General features: G+C 35.2%; 1 protein-coding gene across 1 annotated transcript in view; it reads right to left on the bottom strand.

Moving 5' to 3' along the window:
- LOC124636410 overlaps positions 1-20,250 on the bottom strand; it is a 77,662-nt gene that overhangs the window by 9,850 nt on the left and 47,562 nt on the right. Inside the window, exons 6-7 of the mRNA XM_047172493.1 lie at positions 10,211-10,472; positions 2,404-2,584 (exon numbers count right to left, since the gene is read on the bottom strand). Coding sequence (XP_047028449.1) covers positions 2,404-2,584; positions 10,211-10,472 — 443 coding nt within the window. The remainder of the gene's footprint in view (positions 1-2,403; positions 2,585-10,210; positions 10,473-20,250) is intronic.

The following is a 20,250-nucleotide window of genomic DNA, read 5'->3' as shown; positions in this document are numbered from 1 at the left end:
TTCTTATTTATAGGTTTCAATCAAGAAGAGTGTATAACAACCGAAGATTGAAACGCCATTATTAATAGTGTTCGGACGGGCGTTCATCTCAATAGAAATGTAGGTAAGTGCTACAGATAATGGAATTGGATATTCGTTTTCTTAGGCCTCTCTTGCTGTACTAATAAATGTTCTCGTTTACACGTAATTTAACGTAGGCTTCGATAATTGTAATATGTGTTTGGCGAATGACGCCATTATTACAATTCTTTTTAGTTCATTCAGCTACGTAAAAAATAATATCTTATCAATTCTGAAGGAACGAAGCATTCACTGTATGTCTGTGTATCCTATGTAATACTATGTATGCCATATTAATAGTTTATACATACAAATTATTACTAATCGAAGCAATAGCTGAGAATAGAATATATTTTATTCTCACTAAGCTCTTTTAATATTTGAGCAAGTTTTCAATAGATTTTCAGTTTATAATGACTGATAAACTTTCGGTTGGAATAGTAGCAGTTTTTAATGAGTTACACAATTGGGAATGAATCAGCATATTATTTCACGCTGTGTTAACTTCACATTATCCTTGGCAAGGGCATACATTAACTTAGTATATTTGTAGTAGGTAAGTAGGTTGATGTATCAATACTAATATTATTGTTAGTTCTATAGTGCGCTGTCTATTCTTTCGTATCTCTTCAACAAATGTAAATGCTCCTGTGGAAATTAATGAAACTTTGTTATTTTAACGAACGTTCTTAATTGGTCAAATTATGTAGGTATTCGGGTTGCCAAGCAATTAGATTTATTGAAACTTGACATTTTTATTTTGGTCAACGTTTCTCACGCAGTTTCATTCGATAAAGCTTGGCCAAATTGATATACAACTCTTCCGAAATGGCCAGCTGTAAATATATAGTGTGCATTAACATTTTCCGCATTTTCTATTTTATTTTCCTTCATATTGTATGCCCCACTCAACATTATATTTACAAAGCCGACATAAACAGTGGATTCAAAATGTATAGGACGGACAGGGCCGGGCCGGGCTCAACAAAGTTCCCACTTACAAGCGTACGTTACCTAATGAAAATTGGCAGTTCAGTGGATGGAAGCCTAACAACCACTACATTCAAAATTGAATCTTTTGCACCAGATTTTTACGTGTATTTTCCTTTCACACCACTATAAAGACATTTGAAACATTTTTTTATTTGCCTGTGGACGTTTATTGTATCACTTTATAATGGTAGTGGCCAGTTTAATTTATTTTCGCTTTTCGTCAATCTGTTATTTAAACGTCCGTTGCCTGGGAGTTGGGTAATTATTCGGTATTTGTAATATTTAGGTAATGCGCGTTACTAATTGCCCGCGGTGGGATTTATTATTACGCATTTTGTTCTAAGTATTTTCTTCATAATATTCAAACAATAAAGTGTCGGTTTTTGGCTTAATAAATGTGTCAAGTTTCTTTGAAGGTGAATAATTTATTAGTATTTATTACATTATTTTGGCGTACGACATTAGGGTCCTCTTGTAGGTTATTTTATTTTACTTCTAATTTTATATACTTCACTCTGAATAGGAATAAGCACACGAGAATTTATTCCGGTACCTTTGTTCTTAACTTAAGGTGAGCAAACGTTTGAAGTTCATTTAAACGACTGGTTGTTACGAGTAAGATGAAGTCTAAAGTAATTAGCTGTTACGTTCCACACACGTTACGTTCCGCGGTAACTCGCGTTTCCAATTCAAAGTTATTGCCGGCTAATATTTTAATGTGTCCCATCGTACAGGATTTCATGTGAGCATGAAGTTTGTGAGGCCGGAGAAGTAGTTGCGTCTAACTTGTCATTACTCCATTACCGTGAATAGCTCGGAGCTACGGCGAGGCACGTTCCCCGGGGGGTGTAAGGAGAGTGCGCCGATAGACGTCCCCCTACGCTTCTCGCGACTAACGGGCCTCATCAATGTTTCACGGCAGTAAGCGGCGGCATCGTTTATTCGTAATTGGGAACTGAAAAAACAATCGCAGCGACGAGGGAAAGGTTTTACTGCTAATTTACTTGCGATCCTGTGTTCGCTTCGTGCCGAATGCTAAATGAGATAAGACGGGTTCGGGCGTGATTTTCTAATGTTTGTTTTGCTTTCTCAGTGTGTGCTCACCCTTGCCGTGACGTAAGCAAATGTATTAGGATCTAACTTTACTTGGAAACCTTGTTATGTAATTTGCGGAATGATGTTACTACTTTATATAATTTGTATTATCTGAAAGCATATTATGTTTCTTTTTCTATTTTATTGTCATACCTACTGTTCTCTCTTCAGAGGCCTTCTAAGTTTCCAAAGTGGTTTTAGGCAAATAGAAGCCCTATTTACCTGGATATTACGTTTTAATTTCAATGCTCTCACCTGGTCCAGCTTGAGCAGTTCTTCGGGCGTGTCGGGCAGCTGACCCAGCATGAGTGGCGGGTTGATGTTGACCTCCTTGCCGAGCGAACGCACCACCTCCTCACGGTTGTACCGGTCGGCGAAGACGCATGATGCAGGAATCAGCCCGTGTACTGTGTAGCTTATTGCTCGGACTAAGATCCTGTGACCAAAAAGAAGAAGATTTTATTTATCTAAACTAATATAATGGGGGCTCCAATAGGCTCCAAAACTACTGCACCGATTAAACTGAAAAGTGACATAAAATTTCACTGTTGGGAAGCTAGATTACCCCCGAATAACACAGGCTATGTTTTTATGGGCTGGAGTACAAAGGGACGCGGGTGAAACCGCGGGACAACGGCTAGTAAGTAGATAATGACTGAATTCGTTAATGATGATATTATCCAGATTATCTCCGAAAATATAAAATTCAATAACAATCCACAAAAAATATGTAACCTGAAAACTATAAAATAATTTACGCAGTCGTTTTGGCAAAGCCGACAAGTATTAAGCCGGGATAATCACGTTCGAACCTCAACCAGATTTTGGTTTACATTCGCATTAAAACGACTCACAGCTAAACGCTTTGCCTGAAAGGGTTTGTTCGAAACGTCGACAAATTGAAGGGTCTGACCAAAGAGGTTTAGGTACCTCCTTATTGGGTATAGCAAGCTATGTACCCTGCCTTTTTGATACAGGCAATCTGCATTAAGAAGAAATATAAAAGACTTGTTTGCCTTTGGAGTCCGCCAAAATTTTAATTTTAACTTATACGAAAAATTTACCATACTTGACGCTAAAAAAACACGAGATGATGCAACTGCCTCTTAACCCGTTGTATGCTGGAGCGCAGATATACGCGAGAAACAATTGATTACCTTTTGTTTTATAATTAGCAACATACAAGCAGTTAATCTGTATTCCGAGGCTTCAATATTGTGGGGACTGCATCTAAAATTTCCTGTCTAAATAAACATGCGGTTACTTTAGTGCATCCGAGCCAAAATAACAGCAAAGGTAAGCAAACAGAATTATAAGAGCGCCGTGGTTTGCAATTGTTGACTTGAGATAATAGACACGACGAAATTAAACTACCATTAACTAGGGACTGTCATTTGTTCTGGCTTTGTTTGGCGGTAATTAGGTTAACTGCTTTGCTCCACTCATTTACTTTATCCGGAAAGTTTTTCCTAGTTTTCTGATTTCAACCTTCATGTTCGGTTAGAATGTGGTACTTTGTGAACTGATCAACAATATATATCGAACCCTTTTTCTGATTCGGATCATCAGCTCTTTTCATTACAAAACAGATGTTGATGAGTATTCCGATGGCTAATTGTAAACAGTAAAGCATTAGATTACTGAATAGCATTAGCAATGTTAATCAAATTAGTTGTTTATATCGATCAAAACCCACATCAATACATATCGATCACAATGCCATACTAAGTGATTTAGCGCTAATCTCATTGTTCTGTTTTAGCGACAATAAATTGAACACTCCAAACGATCCAATGCATGATATTCTGAAATTAATTGCATTGCACTCTATTAATGGTTTAGGTATTCAATGAACGAATGAACTATGAATGAATGAGTAATGGAATGAAACCATTAATCGGGGTTAATGGCTTTATAACCCCGAAGGTAAAAAGTAAGCAATTATTAGCTACATGGGCTAATAACTATCGGTAACTAAACATGCTAGTACCAACTACGAAATTGGTAGGCTTTCGATTTTATTATGAACAAAGTTATTTCCCGTCATTAAAGGCCATGTTATATGTGATTAATTTTATGGTGTTATTGTCCAATTAAATATGGAACTTTATGTTTAAATTACGATAGCCTTATTCTAGCTCTATTTTGGACAATTATTTTCTTATTTACAAGATGTTGGTACGTATTTCATGTGTGGTAATGCTACCCTCGGGAAGAGGGCGCGACTATTGGCAGCTGGGGACCACGAACACGCAATTACAATAGCCGAGCACCTATTAATTATAAAATTAATTCGCTACTTACTATTGTTTTGGGTCACATGCGTTTTAAGTAAAACCAACCTATTATAATAACCATATTTCACATTTCCTCCCCTTTCGGTATATTTTACTACAACAACAAGCCTATAAATATTAATAGATACACATATTGTGCTCGAAACATTAATAGGTTCTAAGAAATGTTCCCACTAAATAATACCTGCGTATTGTTATATCGGGTGTGTCGTTCACAATCACATTAAATCATATCGCATATACTTTATGATAATCTAAAAAATAACCTAATCCATTCAGTGGTTTAACCACAGGAGTCATTTTTCGTTTTTATAATTTACAACATCATGTGTAAAGCAGAGATAAAGTTAGGAGTATCGTATGTTTTGATCAGTTGACAGCTGTCAGTTTTCAATGGAGAATTTCAGTTGTTTGTAATGACTGACTTTTATATGGTGTTCTAATTTTTGCACATTTTTATTCCATTTACTTTGTTTGAAAAAAACATTTTTTTATTTTTACGTATTTTTCTTTTATCTTTGTGTTAATCGACATATATTAACCAGTATATTAACGCATTTCATTTAATGTGATTATGAACGATACACCCGATATATTGGTGAATTCGTATAATAATTAATGATTAGTAATTAAGGTTCTGGAAATACAACAATTCATAACAAGAAGACGAATACCTGTTTATGATAATAAAATATAAATCTTTCTATGAGACTCCGTGCATCGAATAATTTAATTTGCTAAATAAAACGTCTAATTACGCAAGCTTAGTTAATCTTAGTGTCGAAGATGAACACGTATATTTGAGATCAGCTAAATCGGTCTAAAAATTTGAACAGGCAACGTTTTTAATTAAATTCTCCCAGTGTCTCGCCGTTTCAGTTTTCCTATGACAGAGAATAATGAAAATGCCGGAATTTACGGCAAGCGGCCGAGGAATCTCCGCGCGAGCAATTCCTATGTAAAAAGGAGACATTTTTGCGGCGTGTCTTGATTTTATATGATGTAGTGTTTTGTTGTTTGTAGCCAGCTCAATTTGTTTTACACATTTGGCTTGATTCAATTTTTACAACGTTAAGTTAAGAAAATGAGTTTCGGATGGCCCGTCAAGTTGGCATTCGTCGAAAGTAAAAAAAACTGACAACGCGTCTTACCAAGGATATCGAGTAGGTACTTACGGAGTAACTGGGAAACTGGGTTGAGAATGTTAGTCCAGCTCGAGTGAAAAAGACCCCAATATAGTTCGACAAAGTCTTCGTTTTTTTAATATATTCGAAAAGGAACAGATTACAACGAACCAGTTAAAAAGTGGCTCAATATTTTTTTTAATGTAAAAAAAACAGCCGTACTGTACGTAACAATGCAGATGGAAATGTATAAGAATTCCGGTGAACAAGAATGGAAATGCACGAAAAATTCGTAGGAAATATTTCAGTTTCAACGCGCCCGTTCCGTGGTACCCCAAAATGAAATCAACTTGATTGACAATAAAATACGAGTTCCAGTTGATTAGTAAGGGGAAAATTTGGGTAAATGGAAATGGCGATGGCCACTTCACTTTAACTGACTGAGAATACAAGCCTTTTAATATTAATATTTTCTCTAAGTTACGCTAAGGCTTGTTCAATATTTTATGTGAATATAATATTTATTTTTTATTATTAAGTAGGCGGTAAACTAGGTACATTATTATGCTTGAGATAGTCACTGGACCAACAGAGGTCTCCTTCAGATTGAGCACAAAATAAAGCATGAAAATATTTTTGCAAAAAAAAGATGTGACGTATTTATTATTTCTTTGTTAAATTATTTAAAAATACTAGTTGCATTGAAAGTTAGTACTTTATTAGTTAGGTGATCTCACCACAAGAATTTAGACGATTATAATAAGCTCGTTGCAGCTATTATTGCGCGCCTATTTTAAGAAGCCATGACAGCTGTCGTTTAGAAATTAATACGACGACGCGATGAGCAAAAATATTGTTGAGACGGAACAATTTCTGAATGTTTTTAATGTAATTTGTATCTCTCGTGAAGTCGCGCCTGTCATGTCAACAACTGACTGTTGTAATGCCAAAATAATTATTGAATTTTTTGTGTGTTGTGAAGACTGTCCTGTGTAGTTTGAAGTGGATTCCGAAAATGTTGCTAGATTGAATCGTGAAATATTAATGAGTGTGAAAGCCTTTTGTCAATCGAATTTCTGGATTTACAGCTCTTATCTAAATTTTATTTTTTTTATTTTTTTTTATTTTTTTTTAAGCCGTCTCTGCCTTTGAGCCGTTTGGGGTTGTAACCCTCGGGCCGTGGGGTCCAAGTGCTCATCTCCTATATAAGGATATCGCTAAGCGACTTGCTGACACTTCAGGTGACCCAAGGGCTGGTTTTTATTTTGGCCAAAAAGTAAGCATTGCCATCCAACGTGGCAATGCTGCCAGCCTCTTGGGTACACTCCCGGTGGGCAGCGATGAGGAGGAGTTTTTTGAAGCAATTTTTTAAATATTTTTATTTATAGTAAGTGTATATATTAGGTAATAAGTTAGTTGTATGTTGTATATATATTTATTTGTAAAACTGTGCATAATGAATAAATATATATTATGTGTCATAATGAATAAATATACTTATCTATATTAATATTATAAAGCTGAAGAGTTTGATTGTTTGTTTGTTTGTTTGTTTGAACGCGCTAATCTCAGGAACTACTGGTCCGATTTGAAAATTTCTTTCAGTGTTATATAGCCCATTTATCGAGGAAGGCTATAGGCTACGGTACGGGAAGTAGTTCCCACGGGATGCGGGTGAAACCGCTGGCAGAAGCTATATAATATACTATAATATTTGTTTCTGGTACTATTTTTTCATACCTTTAGGTATCGTAAAAAATAAATTATAAAATATTTTACTATCATACTAACTTAAGATAAAATTTGTGAAAATAGTAATAAAATACTCTTACTTTATTTACGGAGGTCTCCGTTTGTGAACTAAAATTTAATTTATCAATTTTCGATGTTCGAAGTTTTTTGCAAAGTCTACAAGTTTACATTTCTTGGAATTCCATTGTATAAACTTTCATAGACATCGGTCTGATTTTCGGCCTTAGAAGCCTACGTAATTGACGGGTCTATTTATACAGTAAATAAATACTTTAGTACGTACTATAATGGAGTGAATTTAAACAGTTCAGAGTAGATTTAAACACGAGTGTGTGAAATTCGCTGGTAGTCAATTTGAATAGTCCAAATACGCCTACCCTTTGAACAAACCCTTTGCTATCCAATTGCATGTAAATCAGGCATCAGGGTCAATCCTATGTTAAATTTTATAGGCTTACAGTAAACATGAAAGTATGATCTTGTAGAGAATTTGGCCTTTTCAAAGCAGTGACCACGCGACGGTTAACTATTCTTGGGCACGCTATAGTCTCGTTGAAGAATATTGCCAATCTGGATGTTGTTTCTTGAAGGGTACGTCTATATTTAGAATTGTAAGGTTACGTTAGTTCGCTTATAGAATAACCAGAGGATTTTTTTTACAGGCTGTAGGACAATTTAGTATATTGTTAGGATTTTTCAGCCTGTTCTGCTAAAGCAAATTACACGTTTTGTCTAGATACGATTCTTATGCCTGGTCTACTTTTGCCAAAATAATTTCGACAGAATACAATTTCGTACCTTAATATTTTAGTACGATTTTTTAGACCTATTTTTTTAGTAGGTAAGCCAGATCAAAAGCCAGGTAAAATATCGAATTCCTCGTAGCCAGGAATATTGCGTCCTACTTACAGTTTTATACAAATTTGGTGGGAGTAATCATTTGCGGAGACCTTAATAAAAATGCCAATGTTTACGCAGGCCTACAGGAGGGCGATGTATCATGGTATTCGCGATCAAAATGAATTCCATATCGCGGAATTTTACTTCAAAGAGAGAGATAGAAATTTATATGTTTTTTTTATAGTCTTACAAATTACTCCCAAAATTCTAAAAGGCATATTAGGCAATTTTATATAGGTCCTATATTAATTTTCTCATCTTCCATCCAGGCTATATAAGTGTAACAGAAGGACCTAATTAAAACGAAAGTATTTAATCATTAAGGTTTAATAAAACCATCATAGAACGACCGCCTGAAATTCCAGAGTTATTTTATTACTAAAAATGATGGCACTGCTCTCTCATATTTCGAAGACAGGAATGTGATTACACGGAGATACCTTGTTTAAAACATCGTACCAGAAATATCTGCTTGGTTATGAAAATTTTCTAAGTGCTGCCAATGTAACGAACTTTGTGATACGAATTTCGTTTTAATGAAATACCTAAAGGTATAATTAAAATTCGGTGGAATTGTAATAACACGTTTTCCGCGTGTAAGGGTGAGGCCACATTTGAATCGCCTAGTCACCTTCGCAACTGCGCTCGCTGCCATTAAAGGCCGTTTGTGACATTTATTGCTTTTTAAGACGTACGAACGACTTGGCTGTAGGTCGGATTGTCTCTCGTGTACGAGAAATAAAAGCCTAATGAATTTTACCTTAATTAAGGAAATGGAAGGGTGGCACGAACAACTGACACGGCTAACTTTAAACATTTTCGTTGATGTGTTGTGTATTCACACCGTCATTATTGAGTAGCTTTTGGGGAGTTTAACACTTTGCTTCTACATTATGCTAATTGAATTCTTGGTTTACGAGAGGGTCTTGGAGGTAAACCCAAGTGAGGTCATCGTCGTTACGGGCCAGTTAATTATAGCTCCTACAAACACTATACAAAGCCCATTCCGTTTACAATACCTTGCCATTTTTAATTAAAATGCACCCCACGGAGGCAGATAGCACTCCCATTTATATTGAGAATAAAATAGGTACGCAAAAGTTTATTTGCTTTGCGTAATAGATAAAAAGATCCTTAAAAGTACTCCTTGTGCATCAGAAAGATTTAATTGAGATAAGGAAAGATGTATTGTTGTTCATTAAAGAAGTTGAATATAAAAGGCAATTCCTTTGATAGAGGTGATAATAACGTTGTATCCTCAACTAGAGTCAACTCAGTTAGTAAATATGTTTAGGATGCTCTATTTACACATATATTTACATAAGACTAAAATCTACATATTTATAAATAATAAATTATATTAGTCAGTCATAACAATAATAAATCAGTAATAAACTCCACCATAACGCCGAGACTCAAAGACGGCCGTGGATGCCTCATTAGGAATTTCATATTTTGCTAATCACTTGTCGGCTCCATCCTGAGGAATATTGGTTTAATATAATGATATCTAATTAAATTCCATTATCTGTGCGATATGATAGGATTCAGTACATTCCGAGAGTTTCAATATTTACAAATATGCTGGAGTTTATCGATTCGCTGTTAACTTATAATATTAGATCTTTGTCGGCATCGCTCGGATATTCATTGCTTATGCCGAGTGTTTATTGTGTAGACTGTATGCTCGATCAACGGATATTTGATTTAAGTTTGCAGAACACATAGAAATCATGTTTAGCTGGTTACATTTGTACTAAACTTAATATTATAAAGCTGAAGAGTTTGCTTGTTTAAAAGCTTTAATTCCAGGAAGTACCAGACCGATTTTTTTTTATCAGTGTTAGATGTCCCATACGCATTTATCGAGGTTGGCTATAAGCTACTTTTTGTTTGAATGAGTAAGTAGTTTCGGAAGGACATGGTTGAAACCTCAGACATAACCGTAGCAGAAGCTAGTTGAATAAAAAACTCCTTTTTGAAACATACCTGAACTGGTCCCTGCCATTAAGCGTCTCCTGCTTAATCGACAGTATAACGGGCCCCAAGTCTTCATCATTCGTGAAGTAGTTCCAATGCTCAGTTCCATAGAAGTACTTCTCATAAGTTTCTTGTTCCACCGAGGTAAGCTCGAAGCCTCCCGACCTCTCCCACTGTTCCTCGATGGCTGTTTTCTTCTTTGGTGTGCTGCCTCCATTGTCACTACTGTCTTCGGCTGCCTCGTCGAGAGACCCTGATCTTCTGTGGCGATCTGTTGGTGAAGAAGAATAGGCACTTTGTTAATAAGTGTTGGGTGATTGGTTTACTGCGTTCAGGGGAAGTAGTGAGTTTTGGTTACCAAGATGTGGTAAATGCTATCGGATTTTGTATGTCTTCGTAGAGGTCCTTGATTTCTGGAATGTTGATCTTATTTGATGGGCACTCATCTAGGATTAAATACAAACCATTAATATAGCGATTGGAATGTGAGTGGATGCATATACATAACTGCCATATTCTATAGGACGTTAATGCATTTACTTACACATTGGTTTTACCGAGAAGGACAAAGATTTTTAACTGGTTTCTACATATACATAACTCTAAAATAGCTAAATGCGAGTGCAAAAATTGAAATGTCTTGGAAAAAAGAAATACTTAATCCCATCCCGTATTTAATAAATCGCCATTGGACATCTATCCGAATTTACCATCTTTATCCAATAAATATGTGGGATTACTAGTAAGACGATACACAGTTTAAGACAAGAAATATCAGACTGAGACCCACTTTATCTAGGCCAAAAAAATAAGTCTTAGAGAGAATCCTTTTAGCCCGTCTAGCTCGCACACTACAGACTAAACAGCAGGCCGACAGTTGTCCCTATGGCAATTTTTTAAAGAACATCTCGAATCCAATCAAAATTTTCAGTCGGTCCGACGCTCACTAAATATCTGACTGTTGCAATGTGCGTAACTACCATTCATCGACTGCTTTATAAGCCCAAACACGCTATCACCCGACTAAAAGTTAGCAACGTGCGGGAGCTGTAAGTCTGAATGACTAATACGTAGTACGTACTTATATATAGAAATCCACAGATATTGGCCGATGACGTACCCGACCCCAGCTTGTCACAGATAAATGATGACGATAAAGTTTTGTTGTCACGCTTCGATATGTCACGAGCGATTTCTTTCCAAGCATTTTAGTCACGCAACTGGGATGTGGTGTGACTCACCCTTAACTTTGCCTTTAAAATGTGATACTTCCTAAGTAGACTTGAAGAGATATGCAGTAAGAAGAGAGAGAGTTATATTTAGAGAATATGCCTTTAAGTAAAACTAAGTTGGTGCAATTAAAAAAACTACTTTTCCAATCGGGGCGGCGGGATTTTTCGGAAGAGTTATCGCGGCCCTAGTACATCAAAGGCTTAAGAAGAAACATGATGGGTTTTAGTCAGTAAGAGTCTGACACTCCCTCACTTTCATAATTCAATGGTTTCCCATAAAAAAGTACTATTCCAATAAAATATTCAAGTTTGGGTGTGAAAAATGAAATGGTTCAAGTTCATTAATAAACATGTCATTATATAGGCACATATAGAAGTCATAACAAAGTTAAGTATGCTCACACGTTGTTTCAAACAGTCTTATTTTACGAACGCAATGATAACACGATTTGTCCATTAGCCTTTTATTAATAAGACAAAGAAATGAGGCGTGTACGAGCTCAAAGACAATAAGATGTCTTAGCTTATTAGGTGTATAAATATACTTAAGATTTTACAGTAACTTTCAATATGGGTGGAAAGTTTTGAAAGTGACTTTGATGGCCCATACAGTGGGATATTTAGAGAGCTTTTGAAAATGAGGAAATTATCCACAAAAAAATATAAGTAGGTAAAAATATTGATGGTAAAATATACATATATATCAAAATCAAAAATCATTTATTGGCTTGGCTGCAAAATAGCACTTTTCGAACGACAAAAAACATAGAAATAGGTACCATTACATAAGTTACTACCTATATTTTCCAAAACTGAACGAATTTCTTTGTTTAATTTTTTCAGGCTCAATATAGATGATGTTAATCAGATTATTAAGTAAGAGACACGTGACGCCCACATAAAGCAATGAACGGCAGATGTCCTGCGGTTATATTGCCTCAGAAGTTATTGCATCCATGAAGTGAGATCATTTAAATTTAATATTTCCATAATAAAGCTTCAGCGGCGCTGTAAAGGAGAAATGGCTGTTATATGGATGGATTTTTCCTTAGATAAATTGATGAATGTGGACCTCTAAAGCTTTTGTTTAAAAACCACACTTTGCAAGTCATAATATTTACATAATACCTGCGAGCCAATGTTAGCAAGAAAAATTCCTTTAAAAATCTTTTCTTTTTATCTGGGTGCGTAAATCTCGCATGATGCGGATGAAAACAGAAAAACGCTGGCAGATGGTAGTGTAATCATAAAATAGCTAAAACAAATCCCCGAGACATAAACGGACTATATAACACTATTTAGTTATAAACAGTATCTTATTCAAATAATCACTTAATACAAGGCTTAGTATTCTCACCGGAGGACTACGTTTGGAAGGCACGTGTCACCACTGTTATCGGCACGGCTCGCATGTCGGCCGTCGCAAAGCCCAAGCTTACCATGTCAGAACTGCCTCAGTTCACATATTCGAACAGTTTGAATTTAATATTACGGCATATCTATATGGTTCTAATAAAATAGTGGGTTAATAATACTATATAGTAACTCATATAGTGTTATTAAATAAAGTTAAGCAAACGCTTGAGAAGTGTTTAAGAAAATGTTTTTAAACACGTGCAAAACGTCTGTTTACTTTTTTTTGTAGTAACACCAATGGTATTTAGTGAGTGTAAAACCAAAAGTATCTAAGAAAATTGAAGCCTCCTCTTTTTGGGAAGTCGGTTAAAAATAGAACAGAGAGATGGAAGTGATTTTGTTTTGGCCTGAAGGAGTAAACTGCTTGGACTAACATGCAAGTATTTTATTTTACATCAACATAATTAAATATTTACTTCATTTATTGTAGTTTGTATGTAAAATCCGTTCCACTATGTTAATAGGAGCATATATTTTGTTAGCTCCTCAGTATTCAATGGGAGTTGATTGCGGCTGATGACGTATCATTTACAAGTCGCTCTAATTGGGTCAGGATTTATAATAGACGGCTCTTGTTTGTAATTAATGTATTAATTATTATTTCATATTGTGTGGCTGTAACAAGCTTGCCTTCTTGTTAGTGGGTTCTGGATTATTCCTGTGATGTATAGCTGTACCTATAAAATGTATGATTTTGACATGGTGCTTTTCTGCCTGTCAAGGGTCTATCCATACATATTTTCGTACCGTAACAGCCTCCGCAAACTGCAGACGAAAAGTCCGTCGATAGTTGGCTAATGGCAGCTTGACAGTTTATTTTGATGGTGCGAATGCAATAGGCGGTCTGATGCCTGGTCGTTGCAATGATCGCACTATCATTAATCTCCATACGGAATTACGAGCCCGATTGACTTATCTGCAGACTAAAAGTTTGCAGTGTGCTGTCTACGGATGCTTGTAACGAACGAGAACCTTTCCTCTTAATTTATTTGAGCAATCCAAACCAATACGGGTGTAAGCTTTTCCCAGTAGGTGTACACTCCTTTCAGTGACCCATTTTTTACCCACTACCTATATGAAAATACCGTTTGTTTGTCCAGGCCTATGTATAGCGTCGCCAGCCGACAAATTGCTATGAAACCCGATCCATAGCAAACATTGTACTACTGAGTAGAACATACATACCTCACCTCTATCGGGAACGTCTATCAACTGTACTATGTACATCAATATTTTGTGGGTTTGTCGATTTGATATAGGAATATACCTCTGGGTTTCAATTCCTCGTTTTACCTAGTGTATGAGGATGCTATTGTTTCTCTGTATTATGTGGAGCTTTGGATATTGTATTCTGATGACCATACCTAGGGAAATGCTTTTAAAAATACACGTACATACTAATAAATTCTGTGCTGGTCTGAGTACCTAACATAACGTTTGCCTAGTTTACTTTGATGACGCTCTAAATCTATTTAATTTGTTTTTTTTTTGGTGCAACCAATAAACAGACCGTTGATCCATTACTCGCTTAGGTATCGCACACCAACTTTTTGATTAGCCGAACCATTTACAACCGTTAAGAGAATTTATTTCAAAATAGAATTATGAGCTTGTAAACGTTCTTCCAATGGTAAAAATATGGTAACACCAAAAGGGTAATAAATTAACATAAACGATGTCTTCATTTCTATAACAGTTTTCAGTTCTCAATCAGTAAGGCGCACGCTCTTACGCTAATCCTCAGCATAAGCCTCTGTATTCGTAGCTTTGAAAACATATACGAAATCATCTCATTTAAGCTGCTATCTACACTTGACTTAACTCGAAATACACTCATTCTTATGCAGCAAAGTTAGTTTAGTTTCTATTTATATTGCAACAAAAGCAAATTGTAAGTAAATATTTAAATCATTAACTAGCTCCCATCACCTACCTAGATTTTAGTCGGGAAACTTTTCGAACCAACCCTTCATCGAATACTATGTCGATAACGCTGAAATGAGAATCGAGAAACTAATTAAAAATATCGTTATCAATACAATACAGAAATTATTGGAAAAATCTCCAACAGACTGAAGGGTTCAAACGAAATAGAAAAGAACAAAAGATTTAATACTCTCTAAAGATTGATGAAAAAATATAAACTTCGTTTTCATTCAGCGTCACCAAAATAAATTTTGTCGCCAACATTTTTGAAGTCTGTGAAATGACAGGGCGTCAGAATAAATTATGGGGAATCATATTTTTGTTCAGCATTAATCTTTGAACTAGATATTTTACTGTCGCATCGCAATTGCACGAATATGATTTTGTTTGTTCGCAATATACATAGAAATATTATACTCATTTTGTTTCAAATATAAAACAAAGACACCAAAATTTGATTTTAAACTGATTTATATTTTCTATCAAGGTCTGATTGGAGTCATAAAATTATATATAATAAAACCTAGCATCAAATAGAGAAACATCTGAAATACATATGTCACTTACTACATCTTACTTATATCTTACTTCTTACTTATATTATAAATGTGAAAGTTTGTGAGAATGTATGGATGTATGTTTGTTATTCAATCACGCAAAAACGGCTGGACCGATTTGATTGAAATTTGGTATGTAGATAGGTGATACCCTGGATTAACACATAGGTAATTTTTCATCAACACACCACGCGGGCGAAGCCGCTGGCGGAAGCTAGTAAGATATACATATAAACGTAGCTTCCAGGGGCGCCATACAATTTTATAGGCGATATATTTTCGCCATATCATGCTTGTTATTCGTCCTCGCGCTGATCCGTTTCCGAAGATGATGTGACAATTTTATAAGAATATCATTGGCGAAGATCAGATCACGTTTCATTCAATTCTTCGAATGATAAATTATATTCGTACAAATTTTATTACTGCGTAAGGAGAGATGTTGCTATAAATGAATGTATTTGAAATTATGGCGATAATAATATCCTTATTTTGGAATACATATTTATTTCGTCTGCGTTTGCCAAAAGTCTTATAGGTATGCTGTTAGGTACAATCCTCATATAAAAAGGATACGAGTATTTCAGTGAGTAGAGTCTTTCTACATCCAAATATAACTAATTAAACTCCAAGAAAAGTATGTAACAAATAACTATGCAGTGATTGATGATCTCTCGGGGGTAGGGAACTAAAACAAACAGCGAATGCTAGTGTATTCGATACCTATCTAATTTGGAAATGGATTCGCCATTGAAAGGTAGTGAGCTTTGTAGCCCGTATTGATTTTAACTTCCAGTTCGGGTTACGTTTGTTTGGTCCAATCCACATGTGAATAAATAAAAGCTAGTAGCCAGAGAATAAGGTTTTGTTTTTCATTCCAGAACTGATTTTAGCCAATACAATGAGATAATACGGAGAACTTTGTACAATTAAAGTCATCAATTCATTGTGTATTGTGAGGTTTTTTTCAACTTAAGTTCTTTGATATTATGTATGGTATCAGTGTAACATATTTTAGGCTTCATACATAATATGATATCTTGATAGGCAGGCCTACAGACTGATTGGATCTACAAATCCTATTTGGCCTATGTGTTAGGCAGAACGTGTATAATATTATGGCTATCAAATACGCACATTGATACTTTGATCTTGTTACTTATCATGAAGACTGATTGATTCCTATTTTTTCTTGTTATCTGATAAAAATGTGTATAACTTAAATAAATGCCATTATATAAAACAGTTTCACCATGTCTCTTAGAAAGTAGATGCCAAAAAAATATTTAATTGGTAGGTTCTTATATCTTTTTCCATTACGTTCCGGGAAAACCGATCGTGTTAAAACTGTGTCTACTAAGGTATAAAGAAAACACTACAGTAAAGTAGAATTTATAATGAAGTGTGTATTTAATCTCTCTCTACTAAATATAGATTCCGTGACCGCTACTATGAAGGTAAATATTTAATGAAAATAGAATTTTAATAATAAACATGGAATTGGGTTAGAAATATTCGCGGATATTTTTGTGAAACGACGTGTACCTGCCTATTTATAAATAGTTAAGAACACAAATAATACAATATGTCTCTCACAGGTTTATGAGATCTAAAATATAGTCAAAAACAAAAGGAAGAAGGATCTTTTATTTAAAGAGTGTCCATGGAGTTTCTTGCCGGCTCTTCTCCATGAGACCAATTTTTTGGAACTAGCGTGATGTTTCATAAGAGCCTGCAAAGTCCTATTTGAAATAAAAACATTTGACTTTGAACTTATTTCGATCCTTGAGATTTTTCAAGAAAAAAAATGGCATTTGGATTGCTGATAGAATCAACAAACTGAATGTATATACATCTAACTGTAATGGAAACGAATGGTTTTCCATCAACAACATCCATCCATCAAGTATCTATTTCTGTTCGCGTATGTAGACGCATTGTTTCATGTTTATGGTAATTTTCGGGTTTCTAATCTCAATAAAATAAAACTGATAGGATAGGTTAGGTAGGACTGATAGGTTGAAATCAGAGTACAATTTTAAGGGTTTCTATAAAAATCTTCGCTTTATATCTATAACTAGCCGTTTTCCCGCGGTTTCACCCGCGTTCCGTGGGAACTACTGCCCGTACCGGGATAAAATATAGCCTATGTTACTCGTGGATAATGTAGCTTTCGAATGGTGAAAGAATTTTTTAAAACGGTCCAGTAGTTTTTGAGCCTATTCATTACAACCAAACAAACAAACAAAGTTTTCCTCTTTATAATATTAGTATAGATTTAATACGTTGACCGTCAGGTTTCGTACAACTCAGTTAAATAAATATTGAACAGAATTCCTTTGCCTTACTAACGAGGCGAGTATCTTGTTCCGTGTTCCCGAAGCCATTTCTCAAGCAAGATAAAATAATAACAAGAAAATTACAGGGTACCAGCTACAATTTAAATTAATTGATACCATAATTGATGCCATAAATTAAAAGGGGTCGATACGAGCTAAATTAAATTTCACATACACAAGCTCTTGAAAGCCCTTCAAGATATTATTGGGAGGCCGTAACCATGATTGAAGACATCGCGGCTAGGTCAATGCGTCCCATTATCCACTGCTTCAGCCCCACTTAACTTCATGTCTTCATAATCAATTTCATTTATACGTCAAATGTGAGGGGAGCACGCGATCTTAATAGTGGCGAGGAAAATATTTTCTACATTTATGGTTCGAGAAATATTTATGAATTGTGTGTGTCTTCTTTAATGAATGGCTTTTGATAAAGTGGAACACGTGTGTTTATGTTTATAGAATTGTTTGCTTTACTGTTAAAAAGTCAATTCAGTTGGGCAATAGTGACCAAATAAATAGTTTAAACGTAAGAATTGCCGACTAACGTCCTTAAATATAAACAAACGAGACCAGTCACGTACTGATTGTGATGAAGACTACACTGCGTGCAAAATGACCGGGTCAGTGTGCCATTACAGTATCGCTGTACATTTACACATGACGTGACTTTTGAATAGGGCGACCGATAAGGGAGGAGACGCGACGGCGGGCGCCACAGATCCTCTCACCATCCCAGACAATGAAGGGAACGATAAATTGAAAACGTGTGTCGAATGAGACATCGCCGATGGACAAGGGCGTCCGTTTACACAGCCCGGGTGTCCGGGCAAACATTTTAACTAGAAAAATAGTCAAACAACTTGTGTGCAACTGTATCTGAATGTTGACCTGCTGATATGTTTGTAAAGGGAATTCGCGGAACCGCTCCAATTTTACCAATGAGTTTCCTGTGAATTCATTTCACATAAAAGCGAATGGTATGACCTAGTCACTCTTTCCCCTTTAACATCAATCAAAGCCTTTTGTCCGATGATGACATCTAAATAAAATCACATATACATTAAGTACGACGTTTTAAAATAATAATATCAGCTAGCTTCATTCCTTACAAAACCTATCCCAAAATTTTCAAAACCTCAACACTTAATTATCATTCATAGACCAACAAACTTCTAATAGCAGCCTTAAAGTATGATGTATCTAGCGCCGAGTCTGTTGAGGTACCTTAATACAAGTCAACCAGTAAAACATCACCCGTCTCCCCTGGTCGAAGACGTGTACTCTAAATAATCCGCTTTGCATAACCAATGCGCTTCCAAGTTTCGAACTGAAACACCATTTTCCCTCGCCTACGAACTAACAGTCATTATGGATAGAATGCATGATAAGAGCTGGAAAGATTGAATCTTTAACATCGTATACAGTTCAGAGTTAGTTTATTAGATTTCTCTTTTTTATTTAGGTGCATATTGTTTTGTTTTATTTTTATTATGAACTATAATTATGTGAATAAATATTACCCAAATACCCATTAATGTTTTGCTATGTTGATTAAATAAAATAACTATTAAAAACAGTAACAGTTCAGAATGTAAACATAAGCATTATAATCAGTGTTGCATTTTGCTTATCATAGCAAATTAACGAAACGATTCGAATAGTTGCCATATTTACAAAGTACACAGTTTAATTAGCTCTCAAACACCGATATTTTGTACACTCATTTCGCATTATTTGCGGTCAATAAATTGAAATTCCCCGTTAAAGTTATTTTTATGAAGCCTCGTTACGAACGTTGTGGTATTAAGTTTGTAATACCAACAAGGGCAAAAAGTATACTTAAAATGAATTATATTTTCCAGGTAGAAGCGGCAAAGTTTCGAAATTGCTGGAATTTTATGATATTCGATACTCAAGACAGTAAGTTTTATTATATTGTGAATCGTTCCGCCGTGATTGGATGCTTCTGTTCCATCTTGGTTATTGGAATAATAGGAACTATTTTGTCCTGAAGGCATGTTATTGAGCTAGTTTGATATCTTCGCATTTCCTTTGATATTGGGTTATTGGTAAAAGTATTGTTATTTTTCAGGGATATCGTGATTTATACAGTTTCTTCTTTTTCGTTGCGTAATTAGCAACCAAAAATAACTAATCTTTGGTACTAATTAGAATCAGCCAATTAGCGTGTATAGCTAATCTAACTCTACTTTTAAGGTAATATTAACATTCTATTTTTATACAGGCACGTGTTGACTGAAGGCCGTTTGGGTGTACAAATTCATCATCCCATGTGACACTATCAATATTCACCCAAAACCATCCTCATCATGTATAAGAATACCTATCTAATATAGAAGTACAATAAACCTGATAGGTATTACCAGGAAAATATGTAGGAGTAATCCAAGGATACAGCAACAGAAATATGCTTTTATTTCATTCGAGGTGTTTGTACATTGTCTCCATGTTTCATCTCAGATATACGGAGCAAATATCATTATAGGTAGCATGTATCTCTCAGCTTACATAGAAACACTATCACAATTTTTATAATAAAAAAATACTGGTATATT

Source organism: Helicoverpa zea, chromosome 14 (assembly GCF_022581195.2).
Source record: "Helicoverpa zea isolate HzStark_Cry1AcR chromosome 14, ilHelZeax1.1, whole genome shotgun sequence".
Taxonomy (NCBI): Eukaryota; Metazoa; Arthropoda; class Insecta; order Lepidoptera; family Noctuidae; genus Helicoverpa; species Helicoverpa zea.
Note: the sequence above shows the minus strand (reverse complement) of the source record. Positions and strands in the feature narration are given on the sequence as shown.